Here is a 15,334-nt window from a genome sequence, read left to right on the forward strand (position 1 = left end):
GAAGATTTTTAAGCAGTTAAAGGTTAGAGGGGAAAGTTATATATAAGTGATCAAAAAGAAAACATTGTCAAGTTCTTATGTTATATCAGAATGAGAACACTGAATGTGGTGACTAGCCTGTTGGCTTCAAGTTTACCCAATACTGACTGAGAAGTCTTGAGTTCAGATCCCAGGGCAGCTCCATCACCTGTCAGAATCCAACAGTTTTCTTCTTTCAGTTGTCAGCAGGGCTTCACCATTCTGAGCCCTTTTTTGTTTGTCTGTTTGTTTGTTTCAGATAGAAAGGTAAGAACAGAAAAAGAGAGGGAGTTTTCACTGGAGCTCCCTCCACTGTGCTGGGCAGGGCTCAAACCTGGGCTGTGGGCAGTGCAATGCAGATGTGCTCTGCAGGTGAGCTCTCTTCCATCCCTCAAGTGCCATGACTTTCATCCTGAAGGGTAGAGAGCCTACATTAGTAGCCACTCACTCGGAGATGTTCCAGAACACAGCCATGGAGGAGCCAGAGCTTAAGGAAACGCATCCTAGAGAACTGAAGTCATTTGACAAAGTTTCAGTGGTATAACTGGAGCTATAGCTCATGATGTTTCATTCACTTGAATTTCTTATTTAAAAACAATGTTTTTAAGGGGTCAGGCAGTGGTGCACCTGGTTAATGCACACATTTGTGTGTGCAAGAACCCACATTCAAGCCCCTGTTCCCCACCTGCTGGGGGAAAGCTTCACGAGTGGTGAAGCAGGGCTGCAGGTGTCTCTCTGTCTATCTCCCCCTCTCCTCTCAATTTCTTTGTCTCTACCCATTAGTAAATAAAAACATAACTTCATAACTTAAAAACATTTCTTTTTACCGCCACCAGTTGTCACTGGGGCTCAGTGCCTGCATCACAAAGCTACCACTCCCGGTTGCTATTTGCTCCTTTTCCTTTTTTCTGTTTTGTTTGACAGGATAAACTGAGAAAGGAGGGGGGAAGTAGAGAGAGAGAGAAAGACACCTGCTTCACTGCTCCCAAAGCATCTTCCCACCAACACCACCTGCAGGTGGGGAACAGGGGTTAGAATTTTAAAACAATTAATAGAAGCAACTGTATGTTAGGAAAGTGTGATAAAAAATGTATTTATCGTTGTGGAATATTGAGTCAGTTGAGTCTGGGGACAGAAAAATAGACACTGCTTGTAAGTATCCTTTTAAGTTTCTTAGAGTATAAGATGGCATTTGCAAAAGGAAAATTATCTCTGACCTTTTAGGAGTTATTGTAAGACCCATAGAGTATCGTTAGGTTAACAATGGGCCGGGGGCCAGGTGGTAGCGCAGTGGGTTAAGCGCACATGGCGCAAAGCGCAAGGACTGGCGTAGGGATCCCGGTTCAAGCCCCCCCCCACCCCGTTCCCCACCTGCAGGAGGGGGAGTCGCTTCACAGCGGTGAAGCAGGTCTGCAGGTGTCTATCTTTCTCGCCCCCTCTCTGTCTTCCCCTCCTCTCTCCATTTCTCTCTGTCCTATCCAACAACAACAATAACCACAACGATAAACAACAAGAGCAACAAAAAGAGAAAAATGGCCTCCAGGAGCAGTGGATTTGTAGTGCAGGCACCGAGCCCCAGCAGTAACCCTGGAGAGGCAAACAAACAAAAGAAAAACAATGGGATATTTAGGATGTTAACGTTTTTAGAAGGTTAATTTATCCGTGAGAACACGAGTGACTGAGAACGTCACTCTGGCACGTGTGATGCCGAATATCGAACTCAGGACCTCACACACTTAAGGAACCAACACTTTATCCACTTCGAACCTTCTGGACAACCCATGAGCTTTTTTTTTTTTTCCTTTTTCTTTGTGAGGTACTTTTGATTAACTAATAATGATCTCCATGGTTGTCAGCTTACAGAGATATACTTCCACCCCCACCATCGAAGTCCTGTTACCCCTCCCCTCAATAACTACCATAGTTCTCACAAACTCTTAAAGACATTTTGGCTTCTTTCCCCTTGCAAATTCATGTGTTTCAGTTCTCTGTATGCCGCATCGCATCTGAGTGAAACAGTCTTTCACCTCTTTACTTAATTCAATAAGAATAAATGCCTCTGGCTCCATCCATTTTATCCCAAAGGACACAATGTTATGTTTTATATTAGAGTAGAGTAGTATCCCATAGAGTATATATCTCATGGCTTCTCCTCCTCCTCCCCCTCCCCCTCCCCCTGCCCCTGCCCCTGCCCCTCCTCCTCCTCCTCCTCCTCCTCCTCCTCCTCCTTCTTTTTTAAACGAGAGCCCTGCTCATCCATGGCTTATGGTGGTGTGGGGGACTGAACCTGGGACTTTAGAGCCTGTTTGCATAATCATTATGCTATCTATCTACCGCGCCACCCGCCACCATGACTTCTTTTTTTATCCCTGGTGCTAGGTACCTACACTGCAAATCCACCGCTCCTGGCGGCTATTTTTGTTGTTGTTGTTGTCGTTTCTTCCATTAATTCGGTAAAACAAAGTGAAATTGAGAGGGGCAGGGGAGAAAGAGAAGGAGAGAGAAAGATAGATACCTACAGACCTGCTTCACCGCTTGTGAAGCATCCCCCCTGCAGATGGGGAGCGGGAACTGGAACCCAGATACTTTCACTGATCCTTGTGCTTAGGATTACGTCCTTCTAACCAGGTGCACCACCGCCCGCCCCCTCCCATGACTTCTTTATCTTGTTATCTGTCCATGATCCTTTAGATAGCTTCTTCTTCTCGGCTATTGTGAATAATGTTGTTATGAACATATCTTCCTTCAATTAGTGTTTTCTGTCCTTTGGATATATGCCTAGGCGTGGTATGACAGGATGAAAACTTATTTCCATTTTCATTTGTTTGAGGACTCGATACAGTTTTTCATAGAGGCTTCACTCAGTTTGTCTTCCTGCCTGCTGTGACAGAGTTCTGCCTACATGCCTACACGTAGCCTCTCCTGTTTTGTTGATGAAGACCATTCTCACAGGTGTGAGGTGGAATCTCCATGCAGTTTTAATTTATATTTCTCTAATGATGGGTGAAGTAGAGCATTTCCACATATTTCCTGGGCCCGGTGTATCTCTTCTTTAGAGAACTGTCCATTCAAATATTTTGCCACTCTTTTACTGGATTATTTGGGGGTTTTTTTTGTTTGTTTCTTTTTGATATCAGTCTCCGGGGGTGATCACACAATAATATTTTCGAGGGAATTGTTCCTTAGGCTTGTTAAAAAAAAATTTATGGGGGGTCGAGCGGTAGCACAGCAGGTTAAGCACACATGGCGCAAAGTGCAAGGACCGGCTTAAGGATCCCAGTTCAAGCCCCCGGTTCCCCACCTGCAGGGGAGTTGCTTCACAGGCGGTGAAGCAGGTCTGCAAGTGTATATCTTTTTCTCTCCCTCTCTGTCTTCCCCTCCTCTCTCCATTTCTCTCTGTCCTATCCAACAACAAACAACATCAGCAACAACAATAATAACCACAACAAGGCTACAACAACAAGGGCAACAAAAGGGGAAAAAATAAAGGGCCTCCAGGAGCAGTGAATTCATGGTGCAGGCACTGGAGCCCAGCAATAACCCTGGAGACAAAAAAAAATATGGAATTTCAAAAAATAATAATAAAGTTTATCAGAATTTTAATGTTTTTTTTAAATATTGTTTTATTACTGGATAGAGACAGAGATAAATTGAGAGGGGAGGCAGAGACAGAGCGACAGGCACAGGTGGGGACCAGAGGCTTGAACCTGGGTTCACTGTAACCTGAGCGCTCAACCAGGTGCGCCACTGCCTGGCCCCTTTTCAACATTTTTTTATTGAAGTGCCACTGGATCTTTGCCGCATCACTGTGAAGTGACGTCTACATATCCTGCAAAGAATTCACCAGAAAGGCCTTGTGTTCTCTCTCCTTCACTGTCCCCCCCTGTACCCTCCCTCCATCTTTGCCATCACTGTTTCTGGGGTTTGGTTTTGGGTTTCATCATCTCAAAGTTTGTCCTCCTTTGGTTTCTCTCTGCGCCACATGTGAGCGAGAACATTCCGTGGGTATCTTTCTCCGATGACTCCCCTGACGTATGCTGTGATGAGGAAGAACGAACAGCACAGGACAGCAGGGCTGCTCTTTAATCGGGCCGCGATGGAAGGCTGCCCAGGAGCGGAAGTCTGCTGCACTGGATGTTCTCATGACTACCATTTGCCTCTTCACTGTAATCTGGCATAGGGCACCGCACATGAATAAATACTCTTTCCATACTGGTCTTCTCAAAGGATAAGATTAAAAAATGGGGGAGGGGGGTTGTGGGGGATGGCCACTGGGAGTGTTGGATTCACAGGGCAGGTACCAAGCCCCAGTGATAACTCTGGAGGCAAAATAATAATAATAATAATTAATTAATTAGAACAGAATCAAAAGACAGGCCTATATACACATACACATACGCACGCGTGTGCACTCGCGCACACACACACACCCCCCCACACACACACACAATCTGCTATAAGCAAAAGAGATTAATCAATTAAGGGAAAACTAAACGGTCCCTTTTGATACCCTGGTTTCACAAACATTTTTTATTCACTCCCTTTTTAGACACCTGTGTGTCTTAAGAGCCAGGTGAGCGTACACCTCATTGATGTGATCTGGGGCCCATATTCAGCACAGGAGCCAATGTAACCTCTGCATCCCTGTAGGTCCGAGCTCTCATTCTAAGTGGTCACACATAAGAACATTCCAGGCTGCACTAATTTCAAGACCCATCTTCCGCAGGTGATAGGTAGAGTATGTTACCCAGTCTCCAGAGAATGGAACAGTCCCTACCATTATTGATCCACATTGAGGGCAACAATATTTATACACTTTTCCCATAGTTGGGAGCTACTCTCTTCCCTGACCCTGCTTTCTAGCCCTTTTCTAGCCATGACATCATCTCCCCCAACAATAACTTGGGTCCACCTGCATATCAGAGGTCAGGCTCAGGCAAAAACTAATAAAGTCTACCTAAATTAAGCCTATGAGCTTTTCCCAAAATGGAGACCTGAAATCTTCGTCTGCAATATTCTAGCCTTTAGGTTCATGATTAGTCAGCAATTTGTTCTGCTTTATATCGTAACTCTTTTCTCAGCCACCAGGTTCCAGATGCTACCATGATGCCAACCTGACTTCTGTGGGCAGATGACCCTGGAATCCCACCTCCCCAGATCCCTGCCCCATCAGGGAAAGAGAGGCAGGCTAGGAGTATGGATTGACCTGCCAATGCCCAAGTTCATCAGGGAAGCAACTACAGAAGCGACTTTCCACCTTCTGCATCTCATAATGAGCCTGGGTCCATACTCCCAGAGGGATAAAGAATAGGAAAGCTATCAAGGAAGGGGATGGAATAGGGAGTTCTGGTGGTGGGAATTGTATGGAGTTGTACCCCTCTTAGCCTATGGTCTTGTTGGTATTTCCATTTTATAAATTAAAAATTTTTTAAAGGAATCAAAATAAAATGGAGAAAGAAAAAAGAGCCAGGCAAGTGACTTAGCTTCTCCCTCATAATGGAATGAAATGAGGGTAAAAAAATAAATAAGTAAATAAATAAATAACAAGGATGCATATCCGATGCTGGCGAAGGGAAACTGACTCACCCCAAGAAAGGCATATGGAGGTCCTAATTTCACAGAGGAACACATATGTTATTCCCAACTGTTTAAACCTCCATCCCAACTGTTTAAACCTCCATCGTCATGGTGCTGTGCTTTGGAGAAAGTGGTGTCAACGCAATACAGGCTCTTTCTTACTCAAATGGACACTTGAGTGGCTAGCCACTGTCTTCCGGGTTGGGAACTGCTGTCACCCTCCCCGTGTTGGCGGGACTTTCCCTTGAAGTTAGCTTTTGGGAGTGAGCCAACTTCATGTGGCATCAGTCTAAGAATAGGGGTACAAGTTACTTTCATTTTTTTAAATATTTATTTTATTTCTTCCCTTTTGTTGCACTTGTTGTTTTATTGTTGTAGTTATTATTGTTGTTGTCGTCGTTGTTGGATAGGACAGAGAGAAATGGAGAGAGGAGGGGAAGACAGAGAGTGGGAGAGAAAGATAGACACCTGCAGACCTGCTTCACTGCCTGTGAAGTGACTCCCCTGCAGGTGGGGAGCCTAGGCTTGAACCAGGATTCTTAAACCAGTCCTTGTGCTTTGCACCACCTGCGCTTAACCCGCTGCGCTATAGCCCGACTCCCACAAGTTACTTTCTTGAAGCATGGTTCTCTATTACCTAGTCCTTGATCTCTTACAAATTGTATGTGGGGGGTAGGGGGGGAGTAACTTCACAGTTTCCTAATTAAAATAATGGTAAGAGTTGTTATGTATTAGAACCAACATTTTCTGAGTGGCCCTTGAGGTACAAGGATCAGGCCAACAGCTAGGGTGATGATGTGAAGGTCATAGGACGTGCATTGGTCAGATGTACTTGCTTCTCCAGTTTGCAAGAACAGCTCTTCATCTTGGTCAGAAATAGACTGGCAAGGGGCCAGGCAGTGGCACATCTGGTTAAGCACACACATTAGAGTGCTCAGGGATGCAGGTTCCAGCCCCTGGTCCCCCCACCTTCAAGGGGAAAACTTCATACAAGGTGAAGCAGGGCTGCAGGTGTCTCTCTGTCTCTTTTCCTCTCAGTTTCTCCCTCCCCTCTCAGTTTCTCTCTGTCTCTATTCAATAATAAGTAAATAAAACTATTAAAAGAGAAAGAAAGGAATGAAGACAAAAAGGAAAGAAAGGGAGGGAGGAAGGAAGGAAGGAAGGAAGGGAGGAAGGGAGGGAGGGAGGGAGGGAGGGAAAAGGAAAGGGCCAGCAACAGGCTGAGACCCTCAGAATAAGAACACATAAAAACTGACCTCCAGAGACTCTGATTCCAGTAATTTTCCACTCCTGTTAGGATTTTGATTTCTTGCCAAAAGGTTATCAGCAGTGGTCACCTGCTGGGGCAGGGCAGTTTGCAACATATAGTGCCAGTTGTCGCTTATAGCTCTCCAGTGAGTGGTGAGAAGAGGTCCTCAGACTGTTTATTAAAGACTCTGGAGAGCCAGGCAGTGGCACAGCGGCTTGGGCACATCTGTTAATATCCACAAGGACCCAGGTTCAAGCTCCTGGTCTCCACCTTGCTGGGGGGGGAGTTGGGAGCAGTGGAGCAGTGCTGCAGGTGTCTTTACTCGCTCCCTCTTCTGTTTCCCTCTTTCCTCTCAATTTCTCTCTGTTTCTATCTAATAAATAAATATTAAAGACCCTCAAAAGAGGCCAGGGCTTGGTACGCCCAGTAGAGCGCACATAGTAATAAGCACAAGGACACACACAAAGACCCAGACCCAAGTCCCCAGCTGTTCACCTGCGGGGGGCGGGGGGGGAGCTTCACAAGTGGTGAAGGGTGAAGCAGAGCTGCAGGTGTCTTTCTCTCTCCTTCTCTATCTGTCCCTCCCCTCTCAGTTTTTCTCTGGCCTGTCCAATAAAATGGAAAAAAATTGTCACCAGGAACCCAGGATTTGTAGTACAGGCTCTGAGCCCCATTGATAACCCTGGAAGCAAAGAAAAGAAGAAGAAGAAGGAGAAGAATAACAAGAACAAGGAGGAGGAGGAGAAGGAGGAGGAGAAGAAATAGAAGAAGGAGGAGAAGGGGAAGGAGGGGAGGAGGAGGAGGAGGAGGAGGAGGAGGAGAAGGAGAAGGATATAGGAATATTCAGACACTACACAGCACCCAGACATCTGCGACCCTGGATCTGCCCTCCTGTATTTACTGCTTCACCATACTTATTTATTGGTTCCTTTGTTTTTCTCCATTTCATCCCATTATGAGGGTAAAGCTAAGCAAACAGGTCACTCACCTGGCTCTTAAGACACACAGGTATCTAAAAAGGGGGCAAAGGAAAAGTATTTGTGTAACCAGTGTATCAAAAGTGACGGCTTAGCTTTCACATAGCTGATTAATCACCTTTGCTTATAGCAGATTGCCACGTGTGCCTGTGGGGTGGTGGTGGTGGAGGCAAGGCCTAGCCTTTCATTTTGTTTTGATTCATTCATATTTTGTTTGCCTCCAGGGTTATCGTGGGGGCTTGATGCCAGCCCACCACTGCCAGTGGCCATCCCCCCTTTTTAAAAAATTATTTTTACTTATAAAATGACAAGACCATAGGATAAAAGGGGTATAATTCCACACAATTCCCACCACCAGAACTCCCTATCCCATCTGCCCCCCCCCCAAAAAAAAAAAAAAACCACTCTCTTATTCTTTATCCCTTTGGGAGTATGGACCCAGGGTCATTATGAGATGCAGAAGGTGGAAGGTCTGGCTTCTGTACTTGCTTCCCTGCTGAACATGGGCGTTGGCAGGTCAATCCATACTCCCAGCCTGCCTCTCTCTTTCCCTAGTAGGGCAGAGATCTGGGGAGGCAGGATTCCAGGACATATTGGTGGGGTTGTCTGCCCAGGGAAGTCAGGTTGGCATCATGGTAGCTTCACCTGGTGGCTGAAAAAAGAGTTAAGATATAAAGCAGAACAAATTGTTGATTAATCATGAACCTAAAGGCTGGAATAGTGCAGATGAAGATTTCGGGCCTCCATTTTGGGAAAAGCTCATAGGTCTATTTTAGGTATATTCTAAGGGGCCCATGACTTTACTAGTTTTTGCCTGAGTCTGACAGCTAACATGCAGGTGGACCCAAGATATTGTCTGGGGAATTGGGGAACGGGCTAAAAAGCAAGGTCAGGGAAGAGAGTAGCTCCCAGATATGGGAAAAATATATAAATATTGTTAACTGTAAACCCCATTGATTTGATCTGGGGCCCATTTTCAGCATAGGAGCCTATATAGCCTCTGTATCCCTGTAGGTCTGAACTTGCATTCTGTGTTCATGGCTAGGAACATTCCAGGCTGCACTAATTTCAGGACCCATCTTCCTCAGGTGGTAGAGTATGTTGTCCACCCTCCCTTTAGAGAATGGAACATTCCCTACCATTGTTGATCCACATTGAGGGACAGTCTTCTAGAGACCCACAAAGGGGTCCATTATGTTGTTCCTGACGGAAATGAAGGGAGGGATCTGTTAGAGGTCTAGGCCATCATGTCTATGTGGGAATCCCAGGACTCCCTGTCTAGGGCCCCAGGTGATGGGGTGGTCCGGTAGTGACCAAAAAGTTGTCATTAAAATATGCCAGTCTTTTGCCCTTAGCCAGCTTTTGTAGTCCTTACTTTGACTGACAAGGTGAGCTTTGGAGTGACTGAAGGAAATGGAATAGGAAGTAGGTGAGGATGGTGTCTAGGTCTAAGTAGAAGCTATTTGATTAAGTACTTTAAGGTTTATTTTTAAGACATTCTACTTGCTTGCTGCATTTATTGACTCACTGCAAACTATTGTGCACTTTGCTTTCAGATATATATATTTCCCCTAATTATGGTTACATGTGTACATCTGCTCTACCCTATGAACCCTAGTCTATATCTAGGTTTTGAGGCTTTGTTAGGAAGTACAACACCCTGTTGGTATGCTTCTAGTTCTGCTTCTGGGATCTAGTTCTGCTTCTGTTACATTGCTTGACATTGTGGTCTATTTACATGGTCTTTTCTGTTACATTGGTTTGGTCTCACTCTCCCCCGCCTGAGATTTGGTTTAGCCCTTGCTAGTTTTCGCACTTCTCCCTTCTCCCCGCCCCCTATCCTACGTACTTCCTGAGTTCCTGCCGCTGCCGCAGGAGGAGGAGGAGGATGCAGGACAGATCTGTGTGGTGATTAGTTTAGGTTAGTTTTTGAATCGTTGCTCCTGAATAAAGAAATACAGCTTCTCTGCACAGCCGTGTGTCCACGAGTCTCTGTCTACTGCCGTGAAGCTAGCCTGGCATTCTGGAGCCCCGAACTTTAACAACACCACCCAAAATGGAATTAAGAAGTCCTGTGAGCTAAGAAAGATCTCACCATAGTAATGAAGCAAGAGGGTTGACATTCCACGCCTTCCACGCCTGATGTCTCTGGACACAATCTGAAGTGAAACATGCCGAGGTGGTACTGATTACATTGAATAGGTTGGGATCAGAAGACGCAGTATCACTTGGTATGAATTGGAAGAAGCATGCAGGAAAGTGAGCCCCACGCCAGAGGTTCCAGGCCTGGGAGAAATAATGGGTTTTGTAGAGAATGGGGAAGGTTCCTGCTGTCTTACGGTTTAAGAAGGCAATAGATAGTTGCACTATGAATCCACCACTCCCAGTGGCTATCCTCCCCCCCTTTTTTTGTTCTTTGGCTTCATCCTTTGAGAAGACCGGTGTGAAAAGGGTCGTTATTCATATGCAGTGCCCTACACCAGACCGCAGTGAACAGGCCAATGGTAGTCATGAGAACATACGTTGCAGCGAACTTCCACACCTGAGCAGCCTTCCATAGCTACCTGATCAAAGAGCAGCCCTGTTCTTCTGGGACTGCTGAATTTCTTGAGGGAGAAGGTACCACCCAGAAAATAGGAGTGGTTACAGGTGTGGTTTGGAAGGTATAGGCGAGGCTTGAGTTTTCAAAAGCTAAACCTTTCATTCTTGCTCTCTTTCCCGGATCACCATGTGAGCAAAATGTAAGTCCCTTTCTCTCCCTATCTGTCTATCAATCTATCTGTCATCTCATGCCCTAAGGTGAATTTCTTTAAATAAAGTTTAATACACCTGGATATCATGCCCTTCCTTCAATTCTTTGCTGAGAAAAATGCCTGATATACCTTTAGAATGGGGGGGATAAATGCTGTTACCCTCTCCTCCCCCACAACACATTTGTCATGCAGGCACAGAGCCCCAGTGATAAAAGTAAAGACAATTAAAAAAAAAAAAAGAAAGAAAGAAAACATACCTGAAATCAGATTTATTTATTTATTTTGTTAGTGATTTAGTAATGATGAACAAGATTTTGGGGTAAGAGGGGTACAACCCCACACAGATCCCACCACCAGAGTTCCCCATCCCCTTCTCTCCATTAGAAGTTTCCCTATTCTTTTTCCCTCTAGGAGTATGGACCAAAGATTTTTTTATGGGGAGCAGAAGGTGGGAGATCTGGCTTCTGTTAATTGCTTCTCCCTTGGTCATGGGTGTTGACAAGTCGATCCATACCCATAGTCTGTTTCTGTCTTTCCCTAGTGAGATAGGGTTCTGGGAAGGCAAGGTTCCAGGACCCATTGGTGAGGTTGTCTACCCAGGGAAGTCAGGTTGGTGTCACGGTAGCACTTGCAGCTGCAGCTTGGTGGCTGAAAAGCATTAAGATACAAAGCAGAACAAATTGTTGAATAATCAGGAACCGAAAGGTAAGAATAGAGCAGATGAGATATGGAAGAAGCTAGGAAGCCTATTTTAGGTATATTCTAAGGGTCCCATGACTTTACTAATTTTTCCCTGAGCCCGACAGCTAACATGCAGGTGAGCTAAGAGTATTGTCTCAGGAGATGGTGTCAGAGTTGGGAATAGGACTAGAAAGCTAGATCAGGGCAGAGAGTAGCTCCCAAATATGGGGAAAGTATATAAATGCTGTTAACTATAAATCCCATGGATCTGACCTAGGGCCCATGTCTATTCCTATTTAGCACAGAAGCCTGTGTAACCTCTCATCTCTGTCAGTCTGAGCTCACATTCCATGGTCACTACTAGCAACATTCCAGGTTGTAGTCATTTGAGGATTTGTCTTCCTTGAGTGGCAGAATATGTTGACCCGGCCTCCCTTTGGAGAGTGGGGCAATTTCTACCACTATTGTTCTACATAGAGGCCCACAAGAGGACTTAGGATGTTGCTCCTCATGGAGATGACCAGTGATGGGGGAGAGAGGGTTCTGTTAGAGGTCTAGGCCCATCCTGTCTATGTGGGAACCCAAGGATTTGCTGACTGGGGCCCCAGATAATGGGGTGGCCTGATAGTGACCAAAAGGGTTAACATTAGGGTGTGCCAGTGTCTTGCCCTTATCCAGCTTTTATAGATTTTTAAAATCTCCCCATTGACTCTAAGCTTTCAAATGAAGACACAGGCTCACAGAGTCTGGCACATGCCTTGCAATATGCCCAACCCAAGTTCTGACCCTGGTATCACATGGGAGAGCCACAACACTCCAAAGGAAGTGCCTGTGCTACACTATCTCTCCTCTCCTTGTTTCTCTATTTGGGTGAGAAAAGGAACCCAGAAGCCATGAAAATTCACAGGTGGCAGACCCCCAAAATTCCCCGACTGTCCCCCCTCCAAGAAGAAAAAAAAAAGAGAGAGAAAGAAATTTCTGATACTTATAGAGGTGATGGTTGACCCAGGTTTACAACCTTAGGAGAACTGTGGTGGACTGCAGTGGGAGATTGAAGATTCAGAACTCTGGTGGTGGGAATGGTGTGGATTCAAACCCCCATCGACATGTAAATTTAATTCTGTAATACAGAAAGAAAGAAAGAAAGAAAGAAAGAAAGAAAGAAAGAAAGAAAGAAAGAAAGAAAGAAAGAGGGAGAGAGGGAGACAGAGGAAGGAAGGAAGGAAGGAAGGAAGGAAGGAAGGAAGGAAGGAAGGGAGAAAATTTCTGAGAATCCAGCTAGATATTTGTTCACCATTCATTACTTACTGTTAAAATGTATTTGGGGCCAGGTGGTGGTGCACCCAGTCAAGCCGCACGTATTACCACGTATTACCATGTTCAAGGACTAGAGTTCATGCCCACACTCCCCACTTGCAGGGGAGAAGCTTCATGAGCCTTGAAACAGAGATGTAGGTGTCTCTCTCTCTCTCTCACCCCACTATCTACCCTTCTCTCTCAATTTCTCTCTGTCCTATCCAATAAAATAGAAAAAAAAAAAAAAAAGGAGGGGTGGCTGTGGGAGGGGTGGGTTCTTAATGCTGACAGTGAGTCCCAGCAATAACCCTGGGGACATATCAATTTGACTCAAATACTGTGGCTTAGTTCATAAAATATGTGGACCGGTTTTCCTGTTGCTAATGTAAAGGCCTTAGTTGAGTGAATACATGTTCTCTGATGCGCACTGAGGACACAGACTACACTCTTCTATAAAGACGCATGTGGACTGAGGACAGAGCAGTGTGGGGGTTGTTTCTGTTTTTTTTTTTTCCCCCGCTGTTACTGAGATGGAACCTACTCACTTTTTAGGGCTTTCTTCTCTCCTGCTTTTCAGGGTGCTGGCTGCACAGCCCTGGTGGTAGCTGTGGTGGCGAGGAAGCTAGAACTTACCAAAGCAGAAAAACACGTGCACAACTTCATGATGGATACTCAGCTGACAAAAAGAGTAAGTGTCCGCTCCCCCACCACCACCACCCCCTCCACACATACACCAACATCTCCAGAGATCTGTGCCTGCATTTGTCCCATATGTGGGGAGCAAGATGGGGTGCTTTGTCCCCTATGTGGGGAGAGGAGGTAACTTGTATTCAAACGAACACCTTCCAGCAGCCCTTGCCATTCTTTTTCACCTTTTGAGACTCAACTTTTTTTTTTTTTTTGCCTCTAGGGTTATCGCTGGGGCTTGGTGCCTACACTATAAATCCACTGTTCCTGGAGGCCATTTTCCCCATTTTTGTTGCCCTTGTTGTTTGTTGTTGTTGTTGGATAGGACAGAGAAAAATCAAGAGAGGAGGGGAAGACAGAGAGGGGAGAGAAAGACAGACACCTGCTTCACCGCTTGTGAAACGACACCCCCCCCCTTGCAGGTGGAGAGCCAGGGGGCTCAAACCAGGATCCTTGCTCTCGTCCTTGCACTTTGTGCCATGTTTGCTTAACGCTCTGTGCTATACCGCCCGTTTCCCCCGAGTCTCAACTATTTTTTTTAATATTTTGTTTACTTGCTATTTATTGGAGAGAGACAGCGAGAAATGGAAAGGGAAGGGGCGAAGCAAGGGGAGAGAGACAGCTGCAGACCTACTTCACCACTCTTGAAGCTTTCTCCCTTCTCCCTGTAGGTGGGGTGCTGGAACTTGAACTGCCAGTCCTTGTACATGATGATATGTGCATTCAATCCCAGTTCCCCTCCCAAATGTGTTTTAATAATAAGTAATGAATGGTGAACAAATAACTAGCCGGATTCTCAGAAGTTTCTCTTTTTGCTGGGAGTGGGGGCGGACCTGGGGCCTGCTACATGTGATGCGCATGCTCAAGCAGATGCACCACCCCACTCCCCAGCGCCAAGACTCAACTATTGCTATGGTCACTTGTAAAATAAATTGAACCATCACCATGGTATCTAGTCCAGGATAAAAGCAGAGCCTGTGGAATGATGTTTTCAGTAGGCAGTAAACGCAAGAGGAGACACATTGGGCTGAGGAGAAAAGACCCTGCCCCCAGCCCCAGGCCTAGCCCCTGCCCCAGCCCCAGTCAATATAATACAGAGTTGTTCTGGGAAGGAAGGTACTTTAGGGAACATCTCACGGAACCACCTGCTGTTCTAGAAGCTTCATCAACAAAGCAGAGACTCAAATCCTATAGCTTAGTTCTTAAAATAGGTGAACCGGTTATTTTGTTGCCAATCTAAAGGCTTGTGGCCTTAGCTGAGAGAATACATTGTTGTTGTTGTTAGATAGGATAGAAAGAAATCGAGAGAGACACCTGCAGACCTGCTTTGCGCAACCCCTCTGCAAGTGGGGAGCTGGGGGCTCAAACTGGGATCCTTGTGCTGGTCCTTGCGCGCTGTGCAATGTGCATTTAACCCAGTGTACTGCCGCCGGGGCCCCGCTGTGGTGAGACCTGACTGCAGGTATGAAGTCCTCCTTTCTCCTGCCTGGTCAAAGCCATCACTTTGCAGGCGTTCAGCTTTCACTGTAACATTGCAGCAGCAATGTCATGTTCTCTTTTATCACCTTGCTCCCTCGGGATCCATTCTCTCAACCTCAGGAACACTTCTGATACTACAAGACAGTGAAAAGCAGAGGGAGAGAGGTGAATGAGAGGCTTGAAGGTCAGAGCTCTTGCCCATTGGGAGACACTAGCGGAGGCGTGTGCGCATGCATGCTAATCAGGTGATCAGTCCACATTCATTCAGAAACATTCTCAGTCTCTATTGCTCCCCTGGGGGATGCGGTGACAAAGCCTCAGGGATCTGGTGCCTTCATCTGGGGTTCCTTTGAACTGGGGTTCTTTCCTTCTACTGCCTTTATCCTAATTTCCACCCCTCCCCCAGGCTCTGTGTTAATTCCTGAGCAAACAAAGCTAAGATATCATATTCCAGAACTCAAGAGAAGTGTAAACTTTTACAGAATTGCCCTCCCACCCCCAGAAGTGGCTGCAACTTCTAGTGGTTTCTGAAGCAGGGTCTCCTCATCACAGACACCCCTCAGAGCTAGGCTGGCTCCCCTTAAGAGGACAAGCTCATCAGGTTCTAGAATTGTGGA

General features: G+C 45.9%; 1 protein-coding gene across 1 annotated transcript in view; it reads left to right on the forward strand.

The window, feature by feature from the left end:
* Nucleotides 1–15,334, forward strand: part of KCNN2 (potassium calcium-activated channel subfamily N member 2) — a 191,658-nt gene that overhangs the window by 156,473 nt on the left and 19,851 nt on the right. Inside the window, exon 5 of the mRNA XM_060177160.1 lies at nt 13,129–13,239. Within this exon, the coding sequence (XP_060033143.1) occupies nt 13,129–13,239 (111 nt within the window). The remainder of the gene's footprint in view (nt 1–13,128; nt 13,240–15,334) is intronic.

Source organism: Erinaceus europaeus, chromosome 2 (genome assembly GCF_950295315.1).
Source record: "Erinaceus europaeus chromosome 2, mEriEur2.1, whole genome shotgun sequence".
NCBI lineage: Eukaryota > Metazoa > Chordata > Mammalia > Eulipotyphla > Erinaceidae > Erinaceus > Erinaceus europaeus.